Genomic DNA, 27055 nt, shown 5'->3' with positions numbered 1-27055 from the left:
AGATATCATCATTATAAAAATTAAAAATGGTAGTTAATAGTGTTTAGTTATTTAATCTTAACAGAATTGGAAGTTTAACTTGCTATATTTTTCAACATAAATTAAAAACCCTTTGTCATATTTCATAGTTTGAATAAATCATACTTAAATCTACTGTAATCGAATTACTTTTTTTATATGCAGAACTTAGCAGACAATGGATAGTCTATATAGAATAAAGAATTGAAAGCTGCTTTGTAAAAAATATATCATGTAGTAGAAACATCAAGTGAAAGTTTTGTTTTCATTGTTAAGATTAAATATCCAATAGAAATTGCCTATGGTATATTTCAGCACATATAGAATATTATGTTTATAATTTCAGTTTGAAATACTGTAAATTAAATTTTGCTGATTTTGTTTAGAGAAATTCATATAAAAGAAAAAAAATTGCTTTAAATACAATTTTTCAAATTTAGGTTTCTTTTTAACGAAGTAACGTTCTGGCAGGTTTTGGATATAATTGTTGTCTCGCGAAAAAAACAGTAATATATTTTTATGTTAATTAAACTATTTTCAATGTTCAATTTAAACTAAATAAGAACAACAAAAAGATCATAAAACAAATAGATCATAGAACAAAAAGATCATAAAACAAATAGATCATAGAACAAAAAGATCATAGAAAGAAGAAAAGATCAAAGAACAATAGAATCTATATTTTCTTCGCAAAATAACAAATAAAATGAAGACAGGTAGATTTTGTTTCCCCTCTCAAACGGTAAATCATGCGTATTTGTACCACAGATTTCTTTTTTTAGTTGATAAAAAAAGTCATTGAAATCAATAATACATTTAAAGAAGAAGCTAATTGTTTCCTGATTCAAAGATCATGGAAGATCGGATCATTACTCTTGGCAGATTTTTCCTTTATTGCAGACGATACTTCAGAGCTTGGAGATCTTGGAAAAAAATATAGTGTAGAATGTATTTACCTGTAACTTCGCCATTTTTTATCATCAGCTACGGTCGGTTTCTTAAAGGAAATTGAATACCTCAAATACTATAGCAAAACTTTCTTTTTTCTGTCTCTCACTCTGTTCTCGGGAAATTGCCTCGGCTGTAAGGGTCATCTACCGTTTCGCTAGAAAACACCTCTACATCACCTTTAGCACCATCAGGCCTTAGTTTGTATCGAATCACACGTGTAACCCTATCGTTATCTTAGATAAGTCCAGCGAGAGTGAAGCTACTTTTACACCATCTACTTTGGTCACTCGACCATGAAACTTTGAACAGAAATTACTCTGTGCTCGTTCTGGCACGCAACAGCTAATAAAGTAGTCTGGTATCACACAAATATTCTGGAATGTAGGTATTACTTTTCATATATCAGATACTGCTGAAAATTATTTCGCGACTATTTACATAAATGACTTTGCAATTTAATTACGGGCTATCCATGTCCTAATTTTCATTTTTTAAAACAATTTTCGACTGGTGACATTTTTAAAAATATGTATCCAATTGCTATGCTTAGAATAAACAGCAACATAAAACAGGTATGAATGAATGAAAATACTTTGTCTTTTTATTTGTCTTGTTTACTTCATAGTACTTTGGCTGTCATGTAATTCTACAATCATGCTTAATTTTGATGTGATTGGTTGCGCCATATAATGACCGATTGTTGCCAGCAATGAATGATAATTACCCTATTGATTTATTTGAGCCCAGATATACAAAAAGTAAAATGTATAAGTAATAATCAATTTGCATAAACTATTTTTACTTATTTTGAGAACTTTTAAAAACTGTCTAATTGACATGTTATTAATTTGACAAACTATATTCTACGATCGAATGAAGTAATCAAATTTGAAATAGAATTCAGAAATCGAATTCTATAATAAATGTACCAAAGTTTTTCTCGTGATTTAATATAAATGTAATCAATCAAAATTCTTTTAAAGAGAAAAGGAAATTTATAATTAAATTCAACTCTGCAGATTATTTTAACTTGTTTAAATATTGGATTGATAAAACTATGTAATACTGGAACAATTTACGTGAAAAGCTCTGCGAACCTTTAAGTATTGAAATTATATTTCAGAAAACGATGATTTATAACTTTTACTACTAATGTCTGCTGGTAAAGACTAAATTTTGATGCCACTATCAGTGTGATTGCTGAAAATAAAGAAAAAAAAACTTAAGAAAAACTGCGGACGTTGCTGTTACTTACATGAAGTTAAAATGAGGTTTCAGTTTAACCTCATTTTTTTCTCTTTATTTAAAACGCAGAATGAGCATTCTACTTATAGAGAAAAGAATAAAGTAAACAACTGCTCTTTTGCAGATTCTAAACAAATTATTCAAAATCTCTCAGCAAAGCTATTATTATTTCGGTACAATTCGGTTATAACCAAAAAGCGCCAAGAAAAATTTCGCCAATTTGGCGATATATATATACAGGGTGTTTATAAAGTCCCGGACCCATTTTGATGTTTAATAACTCATAAAATAATAAAGATAGATTTAAATTAATAACATAAATGGTTAAATAGACTCAAAAAGTTTCATGACCCTTGTCAATGAACTTCCACGTGTGCCCCCTTCGTCGCACGGAGAATATCAAGTCGATAGTCAATTTCACACCAGGTAGCGACAAGCATGTCGGCATCCACAGAGCCATTTGCGCACTTTATGGTGATTAACAATGCCAGAAACATGAAAGGATGCTTCATCGGAGAACATTATGCTCTTCAGAAAATCAGCAGCATCTTCTATCCTCCTTAGCATATCTGTTGCAAAAGCCATCCTCCTAGGTCTATCGTTCGGTTCCAAAACTTGAACAATTTGAACTTTGTATGCATGCAGTCTTAATTTTTTCTTAATAACCTTGTACACCGTCGAAATTGGCATATCCAATTCTGTTGCCGCTGATCTCACAGATATTCTAGGATTGTGTAAAAATGTCTCTTTGACACGCTCAACATCAAAATCACTTGTGCAAGGACGTCTGGAACGTTTCTTATCTTCGATACTTCCAATTTCTAGAAAATTCTTTTTCCGCCGCAAGGTGCTGTTTTTGGATGGAGGATCTTTTTGGTAAATTCTTCTGAAATTTCTCTGTGCTTGCACTATCGATTTCATTTCTATGAACCACCATAAAATCTGTGCTTTCTCTTGTGGTGTACGCATTTTCCTTAATATCCGCTCGAATAAAACATCACATACAAAAGTACTACATAGAACAAACACATCAAAAGTAAACATAACATTGCAATAGTTGCCAAAAACAAAAGAGAGAAAAATGCAATTAATAAGCAGACAATATTTAGAAAAGTACAGATATTTAGACTGGAAAATGAAATTATCTGAAATTAACCACACGCGCAGACGATATTTACAAAAGTAAAAATATTCAAACCTGAAAAGGAAAATATATGAGTTATTCCATCAATAAATGTCATAAGTGTGTTTATATCTTTATTATTTTATGAGTTATTAAACATCAAAATGGGTCCGGGACTTTATAAACACCCTGTGTATATATATATATTATAATTTGGCGATTTTTTTTGGCGCTTTATGGTCGCCGTTAAAATTGAATTGTACCATTATTTCTCATTCATATTATTTTATTTATTTATTTAAAAATCCGGTGATCTATTTCCTCACTAATGTTTGTAATACGCTTTCCTTCTTCTCGAATGTTTTTTTGCTGTTTTATCAAACCACAAGATAAAGGAAAATCAATTCTACCTAGTTACACAGTCAAGCTTTACAAAGGCATGGATTTGCATTAATCTAATTTTGTATTCACCCCGACTCGGCAGCTGTTGTTGACAGAACTGCATCGTAAAAATATTTTCTCCCCTAAAATTTTTATGGGGATTTCTGTTTTTCTTATTTTTAAGACAATTACCTTGTCATAATATAGTTTTTCTATTTATAGATCCTCACCCATTTTAACGATTTTTTGATTCATAGTCTTGATATGCATTAGAACAAAAACTCCAGAAATTAGAAGCTCTGAGGTTAATTCAAAATTATTTGACTTAATATTTAGACTGTATTAGTCTTTTATAACTCTGCATAAGTTTTGAATAAATCTTTTAAATAGCCTTTCTGCATGGAATAATCATTATCAAATTTTTAAAAGGAGTGCTAAATCTGTATATAAAATCTGTATTTTAAATATCCTATAGCTTTATTTATATTTCTGTAGTTATTTCATGCATTTAAGAAATTGAAAAATAAAATTTCAATTAAATTGTAAAAAAATCTTTTTTTGTTTTGTTTAGATAGGAACATTTATTTTCTTAAATTGTAAACATTTAGCAGCTAAGTATTTGCTTATACATATATGCCTATACAAATAAAAAATATAAGTTTTAATTTCTTTAACCTGAAATGCATTGTAAAGCTCTATTTTGACTATTTTAAACTAGATGAGTGGAATTATTTATATTAAATGATACCTGTTTAGGATTTCATTATTATAAAAATAATACTTACTTATTTTAAAACAATAAAAAGCACAAAAACGATCATGATCATAATGTTTCTTATCTGAATCAAAAATAATGAATTTCCAAGAGGAATGCAAGAATTAATTCCTTAATATTATCAGCGTATCTTTAAAATTCTATTTTTTTTTAAACATATAAGTGAATTTTCGTTGTAATGAAAAGCTATGTTCTTAATTCATAGTATTCAAAACTGCAGTAAAAAAAAAAAAATTAAAATAGCCAATACAAACTGTATAAGTAGCACGAAAAATTAATAATTCAATGAAATCATTGTCTGTAAGAAACCTCAAAGTTTGCTAGTTGATTTCACTGGAAACTAAAAAGAATTTTAATCTGTAACCATTCGAAATATTGCATATCATGAGAGAGGTTAACATTGTGGGGGGGGGCTAAATATTCTCAAACCCTATCCTTCTTTGCCACATGTTCCTTCACCTAGCTTATTAACAACATTATTCGTCATCATTCTCTCTGGTCCTAACCACCCACTGGTCCATAAACATAGGGTCCGTCAATGCCCCCTCCTCACTTTGTGTTGTCCTGCATATCTTTTACGGAAGTAAAAATAAACGCGTGCCAACTTTCTCAGACGGCCATCGTACAATAGAAAAGCTTCTGCAATAACCGTTATTGCAGACAGCTCGTGACCGGTGTCACCGTAACTGCTTTATAGCGCCACGTGCCCTGCCAACAAAGCCTTTTCACGGGGAGCCAGTCCTCATCTTTGTAAGTAATCGGGTCCACTGAGTCCTTTATTCAAAAGGGCTTGTTTGCAAGTCAGCAGAAAAGCAGCTGACACTCTGCCTTTCTCTTCTCTACTGCGGGGGGAAGAAACTGAAGTTGTGGCAGAATTTTTAAAGGTTATATCATTATGCTGACGGTTTTTTGAAAATATATTTTAACGCTGCAATGGTGAGGAGGAATGCGTCAGATGTGAATATTGAAAGAGAATTCTTATTTTTAACAATTGGAAATTTCTTTTTGTTTACAATACAGAATAGTTAGCATTTTTCTAATTGTTAGTATTTTTCTAATTGTTTCTGCATCGAATGATAATTTTATTCTGCTTTTTACAAATTATAATTGAGAAATAAATAAAGAAAATGGAAGTATTTATGCAATTTAATCTCTTAAAAATTGTATTATTTTTGTTTTACGAGATAGCTTTTAGGAATTTAATTAACCCTGTATTTACAAAATTATTTCACCTTTAATTTTTCAATTTTATTTTTACATCATTAGATAAGTTTTGATGCAGAATAATCCCAGGTATTAAGAAAAATTGTTTTTAATTAATTAAAATAACTTAATTAATTTATTTAATAATTTAATATCTTTATTTTCTGCCTTTGGCTAATATTTGCTGCTTGCTGTCTGTTGCTCATTGTATTCTTTTCAATATCATTAGAAAAAGTAGTCATATATCGTAGATATCAGCATGATTTAAGCGATACTTTCAAGAACCGTCGTCATATAAAGGGTTGAAGTGTTTATTTTTCGCATTATGTTCAATAAAATGCAAATTATGTTGCAATCTTATTGTAAAATAATAATTTAAAGCAAATCTCCAGAATTTTAGCAATCAGATCTTTTCTTTCTCGAAAAAGCATATATATACTTTCAAATACAGTTTTCCGTCTTTCATGCTCAGCAATTTTCATAATTTATCTGTAAGAAAAGAAACAAGAATGAAATAAAGCATTTATTGATTGAATGTTTTCATTTCTTTGATTTAATCTTAATCAGTGTCTCGGAATTCTTCAGTGGAATGATAATAACACTCAGAATATTAAATTTAATACTTTTAGTCTTAAGTTTAGTTAATATTATCACGAACAAATCTTGAGCATATTGTAGTTAGGGATTTTTTCAGTAGCATAGCAATTAGGAATGTATTTTATTGTTCCATGTAATATTTTTCTCTTCTCATTTTGAAAATGTGAATTTCATTTATTTAATTCAAATTGTAACTAAAAGAAGAGTCCTTATTTTGTTACTGGGAGGTAATGAATTTAAAACCAATGCTACCAAAGATCTCCCGTGTGTATAGACCTGTTCTTGTTAAATCTATCTACATCAAATGCTCTCATGTTGGTATGGCGTGGAAATTTGGAATCTATAGTGGCATCGCATTTGTGATTTTTCCACTCATGGTTAAGTTTCGTCCCAAAATTATTTTCTTATTGGTTCAAGACTAAACGTTAATATAGCTAAAGTAATCATCCTAGAATTAAACAGTAGAATTAATTTATAATTAAGATTGGAAAAACTTTCTAGTTTCAATTAAAAGTGTTTATTTTCTTTTACTTCATATTTAAATTGTCCGTTCATGCATCAGTCTCGAAATATTTCCAGCCATTTTGAATTTTTTTGTATGTTTTATTAATTTAGATTTCTTCTCCATTAATCATTGTTTTTTTATAAATCTCAGTTCTAAATTTTGAAATCAATCATAGGCTGCGTGGCTTATGATTGATATCAAAATTTAAATGTGAACCAAAAGAAATTATTTAATTTTTTTTTTTTTTTGCTTTGCATTTAAATTTTCAACGTTTCTAATTTTTTTTTTAATTTTTAAAGAAAAAAAGGAATTTTTACTACTATGTGAGTATTTATGACGAGCTGAATTAAATTCTTGGTGAATTTCCTATGTAAATAAAATTTTAGCAATTAATAATTACAATATTTAATCATGTATCGCGAAATTTATCGTTATTTTTATTGCTATCCTTTCAAAGAAATTTTAATCAATTTTCCCTTAATTCCATCAAGTACTTTTGTAGATTTTAATTTTAAAAAATTACAAACGATTAATAAACGATACGATTAATAAAAATTAAGCTTCAAGAACAGATGCTATCCTTGCATTCTTGAAGAATCATTTTCATAATTCTCTCCTATACTTATCATGTCGGTCATCTTTAGTGCTTTCTAATTTTCAGCCAATTGACATATTTGCATTCAAAGTGGCTCGCCATAACTATTTATGTCAAGTACTATTAAAACTAGAGAAAAGTGAAAATAACCTTAGATTACTCTTATCAAGCATTTCCATTAAATTCTATGAATTTTCATGGCTCAATTATTGCTATAGATTGCTTTTACCGCTCATTTAAGATTTATTTAATAAAAATTCCAATTTTCAAATGGTTTATAAACTAACTCTATTAAGTAAAATATTTCTTAGAGTAATTAGATCTGACAACAAGGCAATTCTATTTGTAAAATATTAAAGCATTTTTTTCGACAGAAATAGCGAAAAACGTGAAAGTAATCATGTTATAATTAATGATTATATATCAGTTCAGCTGTCTTTTTTTTTCCTCCTCTCTCTCATTGTTTAAAAATTAAATCATAAATTTGCTACAAGTGTTTTTATTTCTCCCAGGATTTCCATATAATTTCCCACAAATTCTAATCAAATTAAAAATTTAAGCAATTCGTTCAGATTTTTTTCTTATATAATATCTAAAGGGCGGGCACCTCAGAAATGACGATGAAAATCTTTCGGTATTGTGGTTGGTTCTCTCCATTTTGGTGGGTACAAATATGGAGGGGTTCTCCTACATACAATCGATGACGGAACGTTCTTCCCATGGGAATGGTTATAACCTTAGGATTCAACCATAGTTCCCGCTAGTGTTGCTGTCGCGGTAGACCGGTCATTCAGATTTTTCCGTGTGCCAGTAGTCGGTTCTGGTTTATCTTATCTAATGAGAATTTTAATCTCTTAACAAGTCACAATAATTTATTTATTTCCTGATCAAATGACACATTTTGCTTGATATATTTATCTTTAGTTTAATTTGTATTAGAATATTTCTGATATTTTTGAAGATATTTATTTTAAATTAATTACCATTTTGGCTTAATCAAGGTTTAAATTTTAAAAGTTTACCTTAAGTTATTTTGTATGCGGTTCGTACTTCAAATTACCGAATTTTTTAAAATTCGTTAATTTGAAGTACGAACCGCATACAAAATTGTATGTTTTACCTCGAAATTTATATCTTTTCTGAAAAGAAATTCAAGAAAATTTATTAGTGTTCTAATGCTGTGTTGATTTTATAAAATGTTGCAAATTCAATTATCACTATTCTAAACCTGTTTTATTTTTTGTTTTAAACAAAGTTTGCTATCAGATTTTTTTTCTTTTTCTTTTATGCTACCTGTCTTTTGCTACTTGTCTTTTTAAATGTCAGAAACCACTTTAATTAATTCATTTTTTTATTATCTAATTATATATTAACTTTCTTTTAGCGAATGTACTGTCGTATTGATTCAATTAAGAATATGTATATATAATGCTTGAAGTGTTTGTGGATTATACGTATTCATTCAAATGAATTTAAGAATCTATGATTCAGTGCTTGTACGACACACGGGCATAACGATATAGGAGTTTTGGGTATAAAATGGCCTTGTACAACAAAAGTCGAAACACCCAATACACTTTTAACGAATATCTGCATTTCTTTAAGTATTATTATTGATTTTTTAAACTTGTAATACTGATTATGTTGCACAATGTGAAATTCCATAAATAATGTGTAATTTTCCTTTACATTCCAGATTTGCTTGTTGAATGGTCACTGTCCATTTTCTAATTCAGTAGAATCTGTAATACACATCGTCTTGATCGTACTTGATACATTTAGTAATTTCGCTTAGATCAAAGATATACATCAAGTCTACATTTCGTGCAATAACTCAGTCTTTTTTTTACATGGTCTAATAGTAATTCGTGCAGAGGGGTTCCATCATCCACGCAGGATAAGTTATTGACTCCACCTCTTTTCTATCGACTGGTTTTGAATCATACTAGCTAAAAGCAAAAAAAAGAAAAGAAAAATGAGAGGGAAGAAAAAATAGAAAAGGGAGACAAAAAAAATACAAAAAGGCAGAGAAAAGCATGGAAATGTCTAGTTTTAAAAATCAAATTCTTATTTGTTAGTGAAGCATTTGATACTAATTAATAATATAATTAATAACACTAATTAATAATATTCCCTATTAAAATGAGAATATCGGAATTAACTGAAGAATTAATAATATGATTGTGATATTTAGTATAATTTTAAAAATTGTTGAGTATAATATGATGTAGCACTGCTAAACTGAATTTTTTAAAGTATCGCAAGTTATTTTTTAGTTTGAATATATTTTTCCCTAATTATTTCTTTGCTTATATCTAAGCTATTGATTATTTTTAGTATTACCATAAAACTAACGACTATAGTTTCAAATCTACTTCCATCAATCATCTCCGATATATTAAGTGTTTTCTGGAATCCATGTTCGAGTTCCAGAAGAACATGAAAAAGGTATTCTTCGCAATGCAGCTAATCCTAAAGTATCAAATTTGAATTCTGTATAGTAAAACAAACTGTATTTTCTTAAACTTCAGACTCTGAATTGCTGCATGTGTTATGCATGAACAAAAAAAATTATAAAATAACGTTAATACATCATCATTACAATTCATTGGAGCGAATCTGCAATCTTTTTATTAGCAAAAAGTAGATGCTTTGTATGAAAATTTTGTATGCCATTCTTTAAGTGAATATTAATTTTTTTGACAAAGAAATATTAAGCATTTATTTTATTCCAACTTACAACGGTGACAAGTGTAAGTTATTCTTATTATAATACTTATACAAGGCCTAATGCATTAATTGATTAAGATTTCGAAACTCTTTCGGTGTTTCTTATCACAATATTTTATTATGAAAAATAAAAAGATTATCATCACAGTCAATTAACAATTAAGAATTGTCTCTTTTATATTACTTTTAAAATATAAAAAAATAATGCAAAGACAAATTGATATATTTATCAAAAATTATCCAAAAATCATTGAAATCCACGACGATTTACTGCACAGTCTAAAAATTGTCATGCTTAAGAAAATCAGGTTATGGACGAAATTATAAATTTCATTGCAATAGTCTCACAGTAATTCAATAGTATATTTCAGACTAAATATCTCTCGGGGTTACTAAAAGCTCATTAAAAAAAAAAAAAAAAAAAGATAAAACTTTAATTTACTCGATTTATTTACTTAAACAAAATTTATATTTACTCATATTACCAAAAAAAAATGTTGCAAAAGGTGCTAAATTATACAGATAATTTTCGATAAATATGCCAATCTGTCCTTTATATAATAAATATTGCAACATATAATTCAAAATCCTATCGTTTACATCGCGTTCAAAGCTATTGAAATCAGCTCGCCGCATTTCCCTTTTGAAGCTCTTCATTTGCCTTTCTGGAGATGTTAAATTATAAAAAAAAGCACGGATAAATGAGATGCCGGATTACTGAGAATGTACTGTAATTTGAAAGTCTCGACTTCCACCTAATCGTTTTTACAACTATCACCTTCCTTCTAAAATCTCAACATACGAATTTTCGATTAGAACAGATGAGTCTAGCACGAACTAGATTATACATTCCCCCTTAGTTCACATGATCTTGCCAATTATTATTTTTTATACATATATATCTGGAACCGGAAGGGCGTTCCACCGGGTAAACTGAAAAAGGGATCACTTCCGAATCCCCCCCCCTACAGTCCATGGTTCACCTGATTATAAGCAATGGCTATTCATCGAACTTGAGAACCGTGATGTGCACCTCCTCACTCTCCCTCGAAGACTTTACGCGTCTCTGCCGTAAAATATTATGACTATATTTCGAGTGGAATAAAAGAATCTAACAGAACCCTTATCTGAAGTCTTTCATTTTTGGAACAAGATTGGGAAAAATATCGGCGCGCATCATAAGCGCGTCTTTTTTATATCGCTGTTACCCAGGTGTTTGAACCCGTCTAGAATGGGCAGCTGTTTTTATGTTTTTTTTTTTTTTTTTTTTTCCCAAACTTATGTCGATGAGACTTTCGGATTCATGTGAAAAATGACGCGCTTCAGTGAGCTAAGTGGGGAAAAAAATGAAATTAAATTCGAAGTTCTCACTTTGGAAGCAGTTTCACCATTAGTTGCTTCTCGAGACCTAAAGATTGGTGAAAGTTTCTAAATGATATTTGTAGTTGAGTGTTTACTTATTTGTGTTTCAAATATGATAAACAGTTGGAAGTAATATTAATTTTCAAAATATCTTAGAAACTGAGTGAATATTGCATTCTTTAGACATTGAATCAGTCAAAAAGAAAAGAAAAAAATGTGGAACATCCAGAATCGCTTTGTTTTTGTTTCATAGTGATTGCGTTTCTTTTTGCTGTAGCTATTCGTAGACGGTTTCTTATAAAGGTAAATATACAATTAAAATCAAACAAAATTGTAAAATAAATGAACGGTAAAAATAAAGTACCAGGAAAAGTCATGATCTACTGTTGATGTTTGTAAGCTCAGTCCTTACGATTCATTCATTTTTTTTTAATCATTTTAATTCATTAGTTATATAAACGTCCCATAATATGATCATTAAAAAATTACATTATATTAATATCTCGTTTTGAAGAAACAACTAAAGCTATTTGGAGACAAACCTCATAATTTTGGATCGCGACAGATGACGAGGAAGGTACCGGATGTGGCATCCACCTGTCCAAACTTCCTCACTAATTTATGGGAGGACATTTGTCCTCGACACATTTAACGGCAACTTCTTATATAAGGGTTCTTTGGTGGATTCAGGTTTCTAAAGCACTGTTACCGAAGACGAAACCTTGCCACCAGGCCATCGCAGCCACATTGATATTTGGACTTAATTGTATGTATTTAATATGCCCCCAAATATTCTAAAACTTATTTTATTCTAACTTTTGAAAACATTTTAGATTATATATTCTCTCATTTTTGTACATTCTTTACCAATTTAAGCATAATTATTGTAAAATATTCCATAAGAAGTTGAAATTTCCGAAAAGAGTATCCTTTCGGCTTAAATATTTTCGAAAATTTGCAACAAATAACTATATACCTTGTTTTAAGTGTAATTTAAAACGAAGAAATTTACTGTAATTATTTGCAAATGTAAATACCCAAAAAACTATTTTGAAATATAACCTCTTTCGAATTCCGCAAATAAAAAAAATAATAATAAAATTTGAAAAACAAAAGACGAGATAAAGATATTTTATGGATATTTGACTTTTTTTTTTGGATAAAAGAATAAGAATTCCATTTTTCTCAAAGAAAATGTGTCTTTTTTTATTTCTACATTTTCTGAAGCGAAGCAAATGAATGCATAAGATTCTGGTATTTTATCAATCATATTTTGTTTTAAGTTCATCTTAAGAATATGATTTGAATCGCTGTTGTTCGTAACCATCAAATAATCAGTTGAAAGAAATCACTATTATTTGTTATTCTAAGTTTTTAATGCATCAAGTTTAATTGTTAGAAGTATTTGTAAGTTTCATTTTTAGAAGAATTTTTAAGACATTCCCCTCGAAAAATACATATGATTTTCATTTGAAAAACTATAATTTTTCTATGTTTAATAGCAATTCATTTGAAAAATCTTGAATTATTATAAAAATTTTCTGCAGAGAGTTTTAATGAGAAATTCCATTATTTCAATTCCTAAGAAAGATATTTTTTTAATTACTCTTAAAGGATATCATTTTTCTGATCACTTAAATGAAAATTATTTTATCTATGTAAAGAAAAAGAAAGGTTCGAGACATTTTTTTAAAAAATATATATGTTTTTAGTGTTCAAAACTTCAAAAACGATTGAAATGAATTTTTTTCCTTGCATTGCTGCTTTGAAAAATAAATAATAAAAAATTGTATTGCTTTAAATGATGATATTATTATTTTTATTATTATTATTGAAAGAAGGTTTTAAAATATAGAGCTCTGAAACATAGTTCAAACTAATCCATTACTTTCCTGAACTGCTAGTACATTACTCCCAAAATGATTCAAAAAGGAAGTGAAAGCATAGAAATATTTACAAAATTTTATTAAAACTTCTCGTATTAAAAGAATAAAAAGCAGTACTATCACAGCATAGTGTATAATATTCATGCTTTTCATATTCCAGTCACGTGATGTGGATTGATTATATTTATACAGGCAAATGAAATTTAATAAAGCAGCGAAACATGTTCGTAAATAATAAAGTATTAAAAAAACAAGAGGGTATGCCCTACCAAAATCTTTCTCGTAAGTTCTTATTTCCTTTCAGTCGCATAAGTTTGTAGATCTTCAATAAGGTCGCATATGCCTTACATCGCATTCGCGAACAATAAATATGAAATATGATCTTTGGCATGAATTTAGTATTTATATTTAATTTATCAGGTCATCCTTATCGATTTTTTATTGAATAACCCCTGGGTGCAATTAATAATACCAGAAAATCGAATTTGTGTTTTAGAGCATTTTCTTTCCAACCGATTGGAATCAAAATTTGACACAGACCTACAGTTGTAATCATGAAATCACATGCCGAATTTTATATACTCAAGTTATTGTGTTTTTGACTTACAAAATGCTTGCAAAAATTCATGCTTCAAAAAAACAGGCTTGCAAAAATTCAGTGGTTTTTAGTAGTAGTAGTTTTTGGTAGATAGTAGTATATCTGATATAGTAGTTGTGTGTGTGTGTGTGTGTGTGTGTGTGTGTGTGTGTGTGTGTGTGTGTGTGTGTGTGTGAATTTTGATGCTTTTTCTGTACTTTGAATATAAAAAAAGGTAACAAACTAACAATATTTCATTTCGAAGAAGAAACAAGTTTATTGAGGCAGCAGGAGAGAGGCTTTCATATTCCGTATCTACAAATATCGTATTAAGTCATTTATAAGCGTTCTTTTTTATCTATTGTTAAATAAATTCTTTTTTATATATAGTACAAATTTGAAATCATTTTAAAGTATTTAAATGCAAAAGTGCCTCACGTATTATATATATAATTTATTGATTAAAAAAATAAAGTAGCCTCAGTATTTTAAACTATTAATTATATATTTATTATTTAGTTCTTTTGTAAGTATTCGTAAAAAGTTTCACTTAAAATTATAAAATTAAATTTCTTTTTAGAATTATCTTCTGTAAAATTGGGACAAAAAGTCACATGTAACAAAAGTTTTAACCTTAATAAATTATGAATATTCATGTAATAATTCGATATTATTCGTCTCAAAATAAAATAAAAGCTTGTTTTATTTTATTTTGAGACGAACAATTTATTAAAAATTAATTGTGACACTCCTGTTTTTATAAGTCATTTGGATATCTTATGACAGTTTCTCTTTTGTGTCTTAAGATATCCTCTGACAATCATTCTTATGTTTCTCTCTTATCCATTTCCTTTTTTTAAAATACTCTATTTCAGGAAGGGTACAAGTGTTTCCTACTGAAGCGTTGTGAATCCAATAGCAAAACAAATTAGCTCACAAAAAGAATTCTCTGATTTTTTTTTCTTGCTATGCTTAGATATGACATTATGATTATCATATGAAATGATTCTATATCTATTCAAGGATTTAAACGAATTTTACTAATATTTCCATGTAATAATGATGGCACAACGATACATTACTAATCAATTACATGATAATTACTTTTGGTCCTTCTTCCTTCCTTTTTTTTTTATCTTGATAGAGATTAAATTTCATTCGAAAAATAATAACTCCTTTTTTTTTAAGTGTTAGATCGTTTTTATTGTCTAGATATACTACTATAAATATTTATGACAAACAATTAATATGTGATTTCTTATCAGCTAAAAAAAACAGACGGCCTTTCCTATTACTTTTAGAAAAAAATAGTTTTGAAAACAATTCTAGTTCTTTTTAAAAAAGCTTTTTTTTTTTCATATTTTGTCTTTTAATGTAGAAAGAACCGATGGAGGAGAAGCTGCATGAAAAGAAATACTGCATTAAATATTTAATACGTATATCTTTCAAAGTGTTTTTGATTTCGTCCACGAAACCGTCGAAATCAACTATTATAAACATTAAACAGTTTACTCAATATATTTAAAAAAAGCCCTTACTTATCAAGCAGTATTTATGTAGAAAATCAGCTGTTGTTTATCTTTAGCCCTTTTTGTGTTGCGATACGAAAATTACAGCTAGTTTTTACTTTTATTTTACTTAAAATCTCTTCCCGGTTACTGGTATTGTTTGTTATTGTAGCTGGCGACAGATGATGTTTTTATCAGTGCATGGAAAGCTCTGAGGTGTATCATTTCATACAACTGAATTATCTTGAATATGAACTTAAATTTATTTGAAAGATGTTAAGTTTTGAACTCTAACAGTTTATATTTTCTATTAAAAAATTCTACAATAAAAATATAATATCACATATACCTTTCCGTACCAGCCTCTCTCTAATGGTACGATTTTGGCTCCGGGGTCGAAGAATTTCTACTTTCGAAACTAAATTCTATTCAAAAGATTCCGTTTGTATTTGATATTCTTAAAACAGCTCAATATTTAGAGATGTCTCGCGAAAATTTTAAAAACAGAGAAGATGTTATAAAGTGGTTTTATTTTTGTTCTAATGATTTGATTAATTTAGAAGAGAGGCAATGGATTCGTGGTAAGCAGTGGTGTAACGATCAGAGGAAGATAAGGTGGTATAGATGAATAAGGCGTGATTTGGTTCGCCGCTGATGATGGTGCAGTTTGTTTTTTTTATTTTCAGTCAATCTGAGTCGTTAACTATAAATAAAATAACTAAATAATTAATGATTTAGCCATAAATAACTATTGAAAGAAAGCCACTCGTTATTAACCGTTTCGCATATAATTACGTGACTGACTCGTGCAGTCACGTAATTATATGCGAAAGAATTATATGCGATAGAATTTTTTTTATATATTTTTGAAATTTAGAATATTTGATTATTATAAATAAAATCTCAAATTAAGTCATAAAGACAATTAATTAACAATGAAATGACTTTGACATGTAAAAATGTCTTAGGTTACCTTAATCAATAATGCTTGCCATTTTTGCTTTCAAATATTTTTATATACTGGTTGCAGATGGTGCCTAATCCATCGGATATATATATATATAGTTTAAATTTTTTTAATGAAAATAATTTAAACGTCTCTAAAAAGGGACGATCTTAAAATGCTAAAAAATTTATAAAAATTTAAAAATATATAATATTGCCGTGTAAACTAAAAAATTGTTCATTGCAGTGCATGTACAAATAAAATTATTAGAGAAAAAATAATTTTAAAATTTTACTTTTTTTTCTTCTTGATATTGCGAACACCGTGATTCTTGAAAAACATTTTTAAAAAAAGAGTTTTAGAATGCACTTTATATTATTTATTTGCAAATAAGACAAATTAAAACAAAAGCATAGGAATAGGTAAGTACAATTTTAATTTTTAATGTTTATTTACATAAAATTGGGATACATTTTTAGAACAGTCGCTAAAAAAGGATGCTAGGTATTAATGGGTTGACGCTCTTAAATGGATAGAAATAACAATAAATTTCCGAAATAGAATGCATCATCTAATTTTGAGGTTAGATAAATTCATAAAGGAAGGAGTTAAAGCTGGGAAGGCAAATACCCATTAGCATTAACAGAAAAGTATTTGTTTCTCATGTGATTTATATTTGCTGTAACAAATAATTCCGTTTGCTAGTTGTTGATAAGTTGTTGTTGTTGTTGTTTTTGTTTTTTAGAAAATATTTTTCTTTTTTATTTCTATCAGATAAAGGACAACAAAAAGGAGACTTGCATGAAATCTCCTTTTTGTTGGCCTCTATTCTTAATCTGGACCGTGTTAGCTTGCTACATGTTAAATATTTTCCCACTGAGTATGCTGAAAATGTAAATACAGTCCTCATCTGACGGAGAATAAAAAGCATAAATTGTTCCACCGAATGTTCCCCGATATTATATCCTAGGTGGAATATAAAAAGCCACCACTTGAAGTATTTTTTTATTGAATAATCCTTTTTAAAAAGTAGTAATTGTCTGATAATTTTATATTTATATCAATAACTATAAGCATTTCAAATTTGCACAAATTTAAATGTGACTAAGCAATCAGCATGAACGATTTCTTTAATAATAATAAATTGGTTATAAAAAAAAGTTCGACCAATGATGTTTCAATTTTTGCTATCTTATGTAGATATCAAAAATGATGATGCCATAATGATCAATTTTGTCTTAATCTATATTTCTTCCTAGGTGTTCCGGCATGTCACACTGCCATTATAATTTGACAGAGGATCACCCAGACAGAGAATGCAGATGCAAAGGAGTGATCGTTCTACGCTACTCGTGTGTTCCAGGTAAATTCTGGCATCCGACTTTTACACACCCTTTTAATTGCTCACGGACCTCCCTCGAAACGAGAAGTTCCTTCCAAAAAATAATCACTTTCACAATTTTCGTGTAATTTTGGAAACACTCCCTGCAAAGAGCAGATTAAATTTAGCAATATTGTAATAATCGAATGAATTACATCATGAGTACATTATATATATTTTCTTTTAAGATAAACATTGAAAATCCATGTTAACTTCCTATATTCTTCCCTTATACATTTATTCACCATGAAAAAAAATGAAGAATGTTATCAGAAAAGAAACTGATTTATTTAAATATTTTTGAAAATCAAATCTGTATTAAAAATAGTATAATACGTTTAAAAAAATATTGCACGCGCGTGCGTGTGATATATCTTTTAATGATACATACTGAAAACTCTTATGAACGTTCAAATTTTTGAACTTCAAGGACAAAGATATACTATGTTGCGTTACTGCGAGATGTCATTTTTAGCATTTCATATGAAGTTTGATTAAAACGTAGACTATGAACAATGTCGAAGCTTGGATATTACTTGAGGAAATTAATGAGATAGAAAACATAATTCATAAAGAGTGTCCCAAAAGTAGCACAAGATTTGAAGTTGCCACCATTCGTGCGGTAAAGTGTTGGCAACCTTGTTAAAAAACAATTTGATAGCTGATAGTTTAAGCTTAGTAAAAATAGAGCATTACACAATAGAAAAACGTGTTAACCCAAGATTTGAATTAAATAAAAAAAAACACAGGTTCTTTTTTTCTTTAAAATGCTATATTTTTTATTTAAATGTAAAATACACAGGATAGGGTTATTTTTGGAATAACATGAAGGGCAAACGGCCTCCACGGATTTGCTGGCTCTTACGCACTCTTTTGTCGAAATTTTTCATAAATGTAACTGAATTTCGTTTATTGAGCGTTGAATTTCCCTCTTAAATGCATGCGTGGTTGTGGGCTTGTTGGTAAAAGACCTTTGACCTCAAATAACCCCTTAAAAGGAAATCCAATGTGGTTAAGTCACATGATCTAGAGTGCCAATTCTTAAATTTTCGAACTGAGGCCACCAGACTTTCATTATTTTTGAAATACTGTTCAACAATGAAAATATTGTTGAGTAATTGCAATTATTTTAATTATTAAATATAGTAATAATTGCTCCATTACCTGAAACTATCAACTGTCAAATGTTTGCCAATACTTTACTGCTTAAATAGTGGCAAATTAAAATCTTGCGTTTAATTTTGGGATGTCCTTTAGTATGTTTCACTGAATGAAATATGCCAGAAGCTAATTTATTGTCACACCTTCGCGTTCATGGTATCTTTCAAATCCCTAATATAATTCAGATGTCGGGATACATTGAACAAAGTTGAACATTATTAAATCCTTATGATGCAGTGCGTCGTATCTAATTTATTAAATTTTCTTCCATGTTTTATGTTCATCGCAATATAGAAATTATAGAGCTGAGAGCAGAGCCACATCTGGTATCTCTCCTCCTTTTCGATTGCATTGGGCAACCATATAATCTGTGAGACAGACCAGGTTGAGAAAAACCACTTCGCACGAATTTTTTCTTTTAGATTGATTTATTTGAATAAGTCAAAACTTTTCTGTTGATAAGCAAAGAGAAAAAAGAAAGAAAGAGAAATTTGCAGTCTGTCCACCTTTCGAAGCTGATGTGCTTATAACACAGATATGCTTCACAACTTCCGTGATAGATTTGATGGGATGTAAAACAGATGAAAGTACTTTACGCTATGTCTTCCGGTATTTCTTCCTCTCTGATCGTCATAATTCTTAAATGGTCATAAATTTTCTTCTCTGACCATCAATAATCTTTCCTGTTAATACTGTAAGCAAAAGCAAATTGCACTCCACATTATAAGATTAAGTTTTTTTTTCTCATCATTCATCCATGTGTTTATTGCCAATAAATGGGTAAAAATAATAGATTTATTACTAGGTTAAACTAAACAAATGTTTGATCTACACTCATTTAAATTTTAGTTCCTGCTTTTTTGTTGTCCTTTTATGCTCTTTCCATCTGATAAAACACAGGTTCTTATAAATCACATTGAATAAAAATTTCGCTCACAGATCGTGAACATACTTTTTAGCAGGTTTAATTTCTAACTCAAATCGTCAACGATGATACCTTAATTCAATGTATCATTTTATTTTTCTAAACTCAAACATGTTATGATTGTTACTATTATTTTTGCCATCATTTTTTTTCGGAAAGTAACTAAACTATTTTACCAATTAGGCAATGAAAGAGTATTCTTTCATGGAAAAAATTTTTTTAAACAAATGAATACTCCACTTCTGATTCTTACTGTGAATGCTCAAGTAATTTTAAATCTTGTAGAATTTTATTCCCTAATGAAAATAAAATAAAATGAAACTAAATAGCCTCTAAAATAATTAGTTTTAATCAATAAATGTCAATAAATTTTAAAACTACGCACATAATAAATTAATGTAATAAATTAATTTTAAAAAATAGATTTTCGGATATTATATTTTTAATTGCTTTGTACATTTATTGTTTTTATTTATGCATGTAATTATTTGAAGAAAAAAAACGTGTGGAGAAAGAATAAGATAGATTTGTTGATGAGTTTTTTTTTTTTTTTTCCATCAATCGAATCATTAAGTCCATTATATTTGTTTTCTGAATTTAGAAGATAATTACTCATTGAATATTTAAAATCTATTATTTATTTTTTTAGTATGATAACTAATTGACAAATTAGGATAAATATTTGCATCGGATCATTTTTCAAAGTTTACGAAGAAAATACTATTTTTAAAACTATTTGAAATCAATTCTAACATGATAATTTTTACAGGTCGGAAAGCTAAACGTAAATTTCAATGTGCTTAATACAACATGTTTGAGCAAAGAATCGTGCAGAACTCTTTACTGAGCAGTTTGTTGGATATAGTTTGTTTTTCTGAATTAATGTTTTCTATGAAAAGGCTTCTCAAAATCTTGACAGAGTTTCAATTTCAAAAATTAAATTTTCGTTTTTCCACTAACTTTAAAGCATATTACTTCGAAAAAACAATTTTTAAATATATTTTACGAAAATGCTTTTTATTATTTTAGTAAAAGTTTTTATTTACATAAATTTTTTTTAAACGAAATTAAATAAATACATTTTTTGGGCATATTATCGCTTAAATTTTACTATTATTTTTCTTTCTCACAACTAGTTCTCATGCAGAATAGTACAACAAAGCTATGGAAACAGTTTAAATTATATTTGAGAAAATATGATATTTTTTTAAATTCACGAATATATGAAAATATTATTACATTCATTTTTCAATTTTGTTTCACATTTTTAAAAAACGAGAAATATGTTTCAATTATGTTTAATAAGAATGGTTTGATTACTTAGAATTTTAATCTGATTTCAGTGCTTTATTTAAATATCATTTTGAGAAATTTGTGTTATGAAAAACATAAAATGAGAAAAAAAAATTAATGATGCTATCATTAAAAATTACTTGTATAGCAATAGCAGCATGAATAGATGTCAAAATTACCTCTGAGTAATACAATGGCTGTAATAAGAAAAAATGACCTACGCGTTTGAGATTTTTAGTAGGTTATTAGCCCATCAAGAAAAATGCTACTTGGATGATAAAGTGAAAATTAACCAGGGAACAGCATTTTTGAAATTAACTTTTTTTTACATTAATATGAAATTATTCGTATTTATTCTCTCGCATTTCTATTCCTTGAAATCGATCAGACTTTGTAAAAAGCGTATATTTAGCTAGTCTTAAAATCTTCTTATAGTTATTTAAAAATAACTTTAAATTAGATGTTGCAAAAATAGGCGAGAAAATAATTATTTTTTCCTTTTAGATAATTATTTCTTACGTTACATACTACTTTAAAACATCGCAATACAGATAAATATATACGATCTCATTTATTTTTAACTAATTATGAAAACAAAGTTAGTATAATCTACAAAAATAGATCTTAAGAATTTGTTTATACAGCTTATTTTCCTTCTGGGGAAATGTTATAACCTACTTAAGAAAACTGATTTCGTATTCCGAAGCTGCGCTCCTAGTATCTAAAGATCTCAACTATAGGGATTATTTCAAATTTTCATCCCTGATCGTCTGGAATTTATATTTAGACAATATATATATATATATATATATATATATATATATATATTAAATTTTCTTATATAATTATAATATATTATTATATTCTTATTCGGGTTAGTATTTTTGTCTTCGTTATTTCATTTTTTAACTCTGGTGAGTAAGCGCAGTTTACCTACAATATATCTTCATCATGGTCTAGCACAGATTCAGCACTACATCAGCGTGGAAGATTTAATCACTTTTCGAAACGGCTGCCACAAGATGTCAGATGGCCGATTCTAATAACAAAACCGATGGGGAGTCGATCGCGTTGCGGTGAGCCCTCCATAGGTGCCATGGTGTCACGCCCTTGTTCGAAAGCGGAACAAAGTGGTTCGAGGGGTGGCCTTTCTTATGCCTCAACGAGAGGGCATCAAAGCCAACCCCCGCGAAAGTGGAGTCAAAAGCCAAAATGTGCTGTAACAGATGGGTGGTCTCGTCAATCGGCCTTCAACTTTTTTTTTTTTTTTTTTGTAATTCTCTTAGTTATTTCAAATTAGAATTTATGAGATATTGTCCAGCTGTGAGATTGGCTCAATTATAAAAATACTAATTGTTGTACATAATTAATAAACACTTCATTATGCCTTATCTACCTTTGGTGACCAACATACACACTCGGAATGCTGCTTTCTTTTTTCTATTAAGCTGTTAAAAATTGCTGAAAAATTATTTAAATTTCCTCTTTGTGACATGGCAAAACTGGTTAATTCGAACTAATTAGAAGAATTTGCAAAAATAGTTTATCTATTTCTAAAGACGTTTTCAAAATAATGAAATAAACAGAGTTTATGACCAGCTAGATGAATCTCAAAGTATCGTGTATTGTAACTGTATATATTGCAAAAATAGACTAAGAAGAAATTGTACATATTATTTGCCATTTTTAGTCCCCCCCCCACCTCTAAAATTATTTATTTTCTGAACTCCATTCCAAATTTATTTTCGAACTGTGCTTGTCGAACTCTTAAATATCACTGTACTATTCAAAAGCTTGTTATAAAATTATCTAAAAAGTAGATCTTAGTGTATAGTTAAAAAAAAAAAATTAGCCTTATTAGCAGCATAAGTAAAACCATAAATTGCAAAATTTTATAATCAATAATAATCTTTACTTTGATTTAAAAAATCCAACTAATTGATCTAATATAAAATATATTAATTTTAATGAAAATATAAACATTTATCTTTCATATATATATATATATATATATATATATATATATATATATATATATATATATATATATATAAAGAGAAATTAGCTCACAGATTAGATTTAAACAGACGTTCACAGAACAAAGTTTTTAACACTTATTAGAACATGTGAGGTAGCTCTGTACTCACAAATATACTTGTGCAGTTTGAATGTAAAAATGCGCCTATGTATGCTTACAAAATCATCTACTGTAATTGATAATATTAACAACTTATTTGCAGAACTTCATAGCAAAATACTTCTTCTATTCTAGTAATTTAGAAAAGAGAAAACAAAGATCGGAACATAGCAATATCATTTCCCCGTCATATTTTTCTTTAAAATTAAAATAAAGTCGTTTATAGTAAAAAGAATATATCTGCCTTCACGACACCTCTAGATGATTGGCGCATGAAATATTTATTGTCTTTCAGTTTCGAAAATTATCCGCGCTTTTGCGTATGCTTCAGAATGGGTTTATTAAATCAAAATAGGGATGAGGGGGATAAAAGGAGGATATGTTTACATTTAACAATAAAATAGACTCGAATTATCCACGGACTTGGCAGATAAAACTGAGGATAACGCGTAACATTGGCGGAAAAAGATTGTAATTCACCATAAAATACTTTAGAGCAATTTATATTTCTCTAAAGGGCCTAAATATTAAATTATAATGAATAAATGGAAGATTTATAATCTTAAAATTTGGTATTCGTGTTTTTTTTTACAAAATAATAATAACTTTTTTATGTAAAATAATTTTTTTTTTAATTCCTTATTGAATTTTTTGATAACATTGTGAAATTAACAGCAACAGCTATTTTCGGTGAGTTTTAATGATACTATGAAAAATATTTTTCGTGCCACTTCTGATTTTTTTTTCCACTTGAACTAACTATATAAACAATCAGAGCGCAATTTTGATTAAAATAAAATAACCTGGTAAGAAACGACTACGACACTCACATACATGTGGGAACAAAAAACGGAAGTAAAATGTAGCTCATCGTTTCGAATCTCCACCTCTCCCAGACCCAGAATGATCTTGGGGTGCTGGCGTATTCTGACAAATCTGTTCGCTCATTTTTGCATTCATTTGTTAGCAGGGGCGATAGCGTGTCTAATCAGAAACCTCTGCCATCTCTCTTCTGCTCCATTTTCTATCGCATGATGGAAGATGTTTATTTTTACCCCATCCATTCTCCGTATTTTTATCTATCTGTCAAATATTAATCTGTCTGTCATCAGTATCTAAATGTTCTAGTCAATCTTTTAGTGACTGAAAAGAATATCGGTAATTCAGTTTTAAATTTTTCTTCTTTTCATAGTGTTGTTTTGTCTGTCTTATTAAATGTAAACATTATTGAAGTATTTAAGTCAGAGGCTCCCTGAATTTCTAATCGTATTTTCCCAATATGAAGTGGAGAAAATGCTCCAAGCCTCATTTTCTTTAAAATGTTTTATCGGAACTTCAAAGCTGGAATACAAATGAGGAAAAAGAAGCAACAAAGAAGATTTTCAGAGAAGGAAATTCATTTAAAAATTTATTCAACATACCCCAACGAAGTCTTTTAAATCAAAATGATTTGCTTAATAATTTTGCTAACAAATATTAAAGAAATTGAAGAAGAAAAAAAAAACTTTCTCATGCAGGGTGTCTAAATATCATCTTCTTCATTTTCCCTCCAACAAGAGAAGTAACCAACAATTCAGGAATTTCTTGTTTAAGTCAATCTCCATTACTTCTTCCTTAGAGAGAATGTTCCCTATAAACAAATCTTTTTCAAATCTATCTGTGATCTTTTAAAATGAAATAAAACTATAAAACTCCCCTCAAATAGCTTATGCACAATATCAACTGATTTTTTTAATAGATCAAATGCTCTAGTAATTAGAATTCTACCAAACATTATCTAATAAGTAAATTTATCAATATTACTTATTAAATTACGATTACAATTAAAAATTATTTATAACATTCTTTATAAACACATCATTGTAAATTACAAGTAGTAGTATTAATGCCATCTATTAGCAAATGGCAGAGGCATTTGAAGAGAAAGAACAACGCTGATAATATTTTTTTATTTAGATTTTAAAATTCGATAAATAAAGATATTATCATTGAATTTATAATATAAGACTTTAACAATAAACACTTAGTTCATGTTTCAGTTTGCAAAAAGTTACCAATTCACTTGACGGCAACTAGTTTTGACTTCTTTCATTGCATTTTAATGAAATATTAAACGTATTTTTGACACACCACATACGGAAACGTAATTGTTGTGGCTTATGGCTCTTTACAAGCCCACTGACAGTTATTTGTCAGCGATTTAAGCCGAGTGAGCGTCTCTTGTTTTTTCAGTAGCGCCAACTAGGGCCAAGAGTATGACTTAGCTACTTCAGGCATCACATTCGCTTGCGCAACCTCATTTTACGGGGAGGTGGGGGGGGGGCACATTCACACTCCTCACACATAGAACACAGAAGAGCAACCATACCCGAACCCGGGACGCCCAGATCACGTGAAAGATGCGCTACCCCTATGCCAGGACGCCGGCACAGGCTTTGCTTAAATTATTTAATAACCAAAAATATTCTTGGGAATATTTGGGATTTTCCTTGACATGTCTACTTTAAAGATGCCGGAAAATAACATTAGATATACATTTTTTTAATTAAAAAAACATGAGAAATTTGATCATAATTTTGCTAATTTAAATTATTAAAACAAACGGAATTAATCCAAAAAAGTAAATATTTTATTTTAAAATAAGAATGGAAAAAAAAATCTGCAAAAGAAAAATATTAACAAAAATTTTTAAAAAATGAAAAAGATTTTAAATTTTATGTTGCCATCTGGACGAAATACGAAAAGATCGTTTGCATTAACGCGTGCCCAGACGCGTGTATCTACTTTGTTAACGTCCATACAAACTGACAAAAGAGATTTAAAATAAAGAATGGAAGTTTGATACAAGGCAGAACAAAAACCGCAGCTGTTCAAAAACGAAAACTCTTTTTTTGAATGATGTTCTTATGACTTTATAACCATTGCAGGGAGAATTTTTTTTATCGTCTTTTGCTTCTCTTGACAGCTAGGGTTTTGTAAGGCTAGTTTTATGCAATGTATAATGATCACTTCACAATCAGCGGGGGGAAGTAATCCCTCTTTCGGAAGTACACACATCTGCCCCATATTGCCCCTATCCAACTGCTACCCCTAGAGAACTAATTCATAGGCTTCGACCTCTCATTCATTGAAAATATATCCCCCCAGATGTATTTCTTCTTTTAATTATATTAAAAGATTTAAAGAGTAATTTAATAATTCGTGTACAAGTTATACAAAAATTTGCAAATATATAGAATGCATTTCACTTACAAAAAAACGTTTAAAAAAAGCTTTTTTTTTTAATTTTTATTTTTTTATTTTGAGAAGTTATTCTATGTGATGGAGAATTTATCATTTTCTCTATTTTTTTATGTTCAGTTGCTTAAATACACGATTCTAAATAATTTTGTACTTTAGATCAATTATTTCTTACCAATATAATATCTCTTAATTTTCAAGAAGCTCTCATCTTCTTTTTGTACAATTTGTTAATGTATAATTCCTAATACCTCTGAATAAGTTTTTAAAAAAGTCTAATTGTTATTATAAAATAGTAAATGTTATTCCTATGTAGCATTTCCTATGTTAATTCTATGTAGTTATTTTTATTAACAGCAGTAAATCTTTTCCTTATGTAGCATTTTAAATCTTATATATAAAGAGCTGAATTATTATTTTCCCATTGTTTGTTAAATAATAAAATCTGAAACATTTTCGGTTGAAAATTTTCGTCTGAATTTTCATGAGAATTTTAAAAAATCTTCTATATACCAA

General features: G+C 28.7%; 1 protein-coding gene across 2 annotated transcripts in view; it reads left to right on the top strand.

The window, feature by feature from the left end:
* The window catches only part of LOC129978301 (mannan-binding lectin serine protease 1-like), a 93741-nt gene that overhangs the window by 45987 nt on the left and 20699 nt on the right, over positions 1–27055 (top strand). For both annotated transcript variants that reach the window (XM_056090623.1, XM_056090624.1), the window contains exon 3: positions 17662–17765. In XM_056090623.1, coding sequence (XP_055946598.1) covers positions 17662–17765 — 104 coding nt within the window. The remainder of the gene's footprint in view (positions 1–17661; positions 17766–27055) is intronic.

The sequence above is a fragment of the Argiope bruennichi genome, chromosome 1 (genome assembly GCF_947563725.1).
Source record: "Argiope bruennichi chromosome 1, qqArgBrue1.1, whole genome shotgun sequence".
Taxonomy (NCBI): Eukaryota; Metazoa; Arthropoda; class Arachnida; order Araneae; family Araneidae; genus Argiope; species Argiope bruennichi.
Note: the sequence above shows the minus strand (reverse complement) of the source record. Positions and strands in the feature narration are given on the sequence as shown.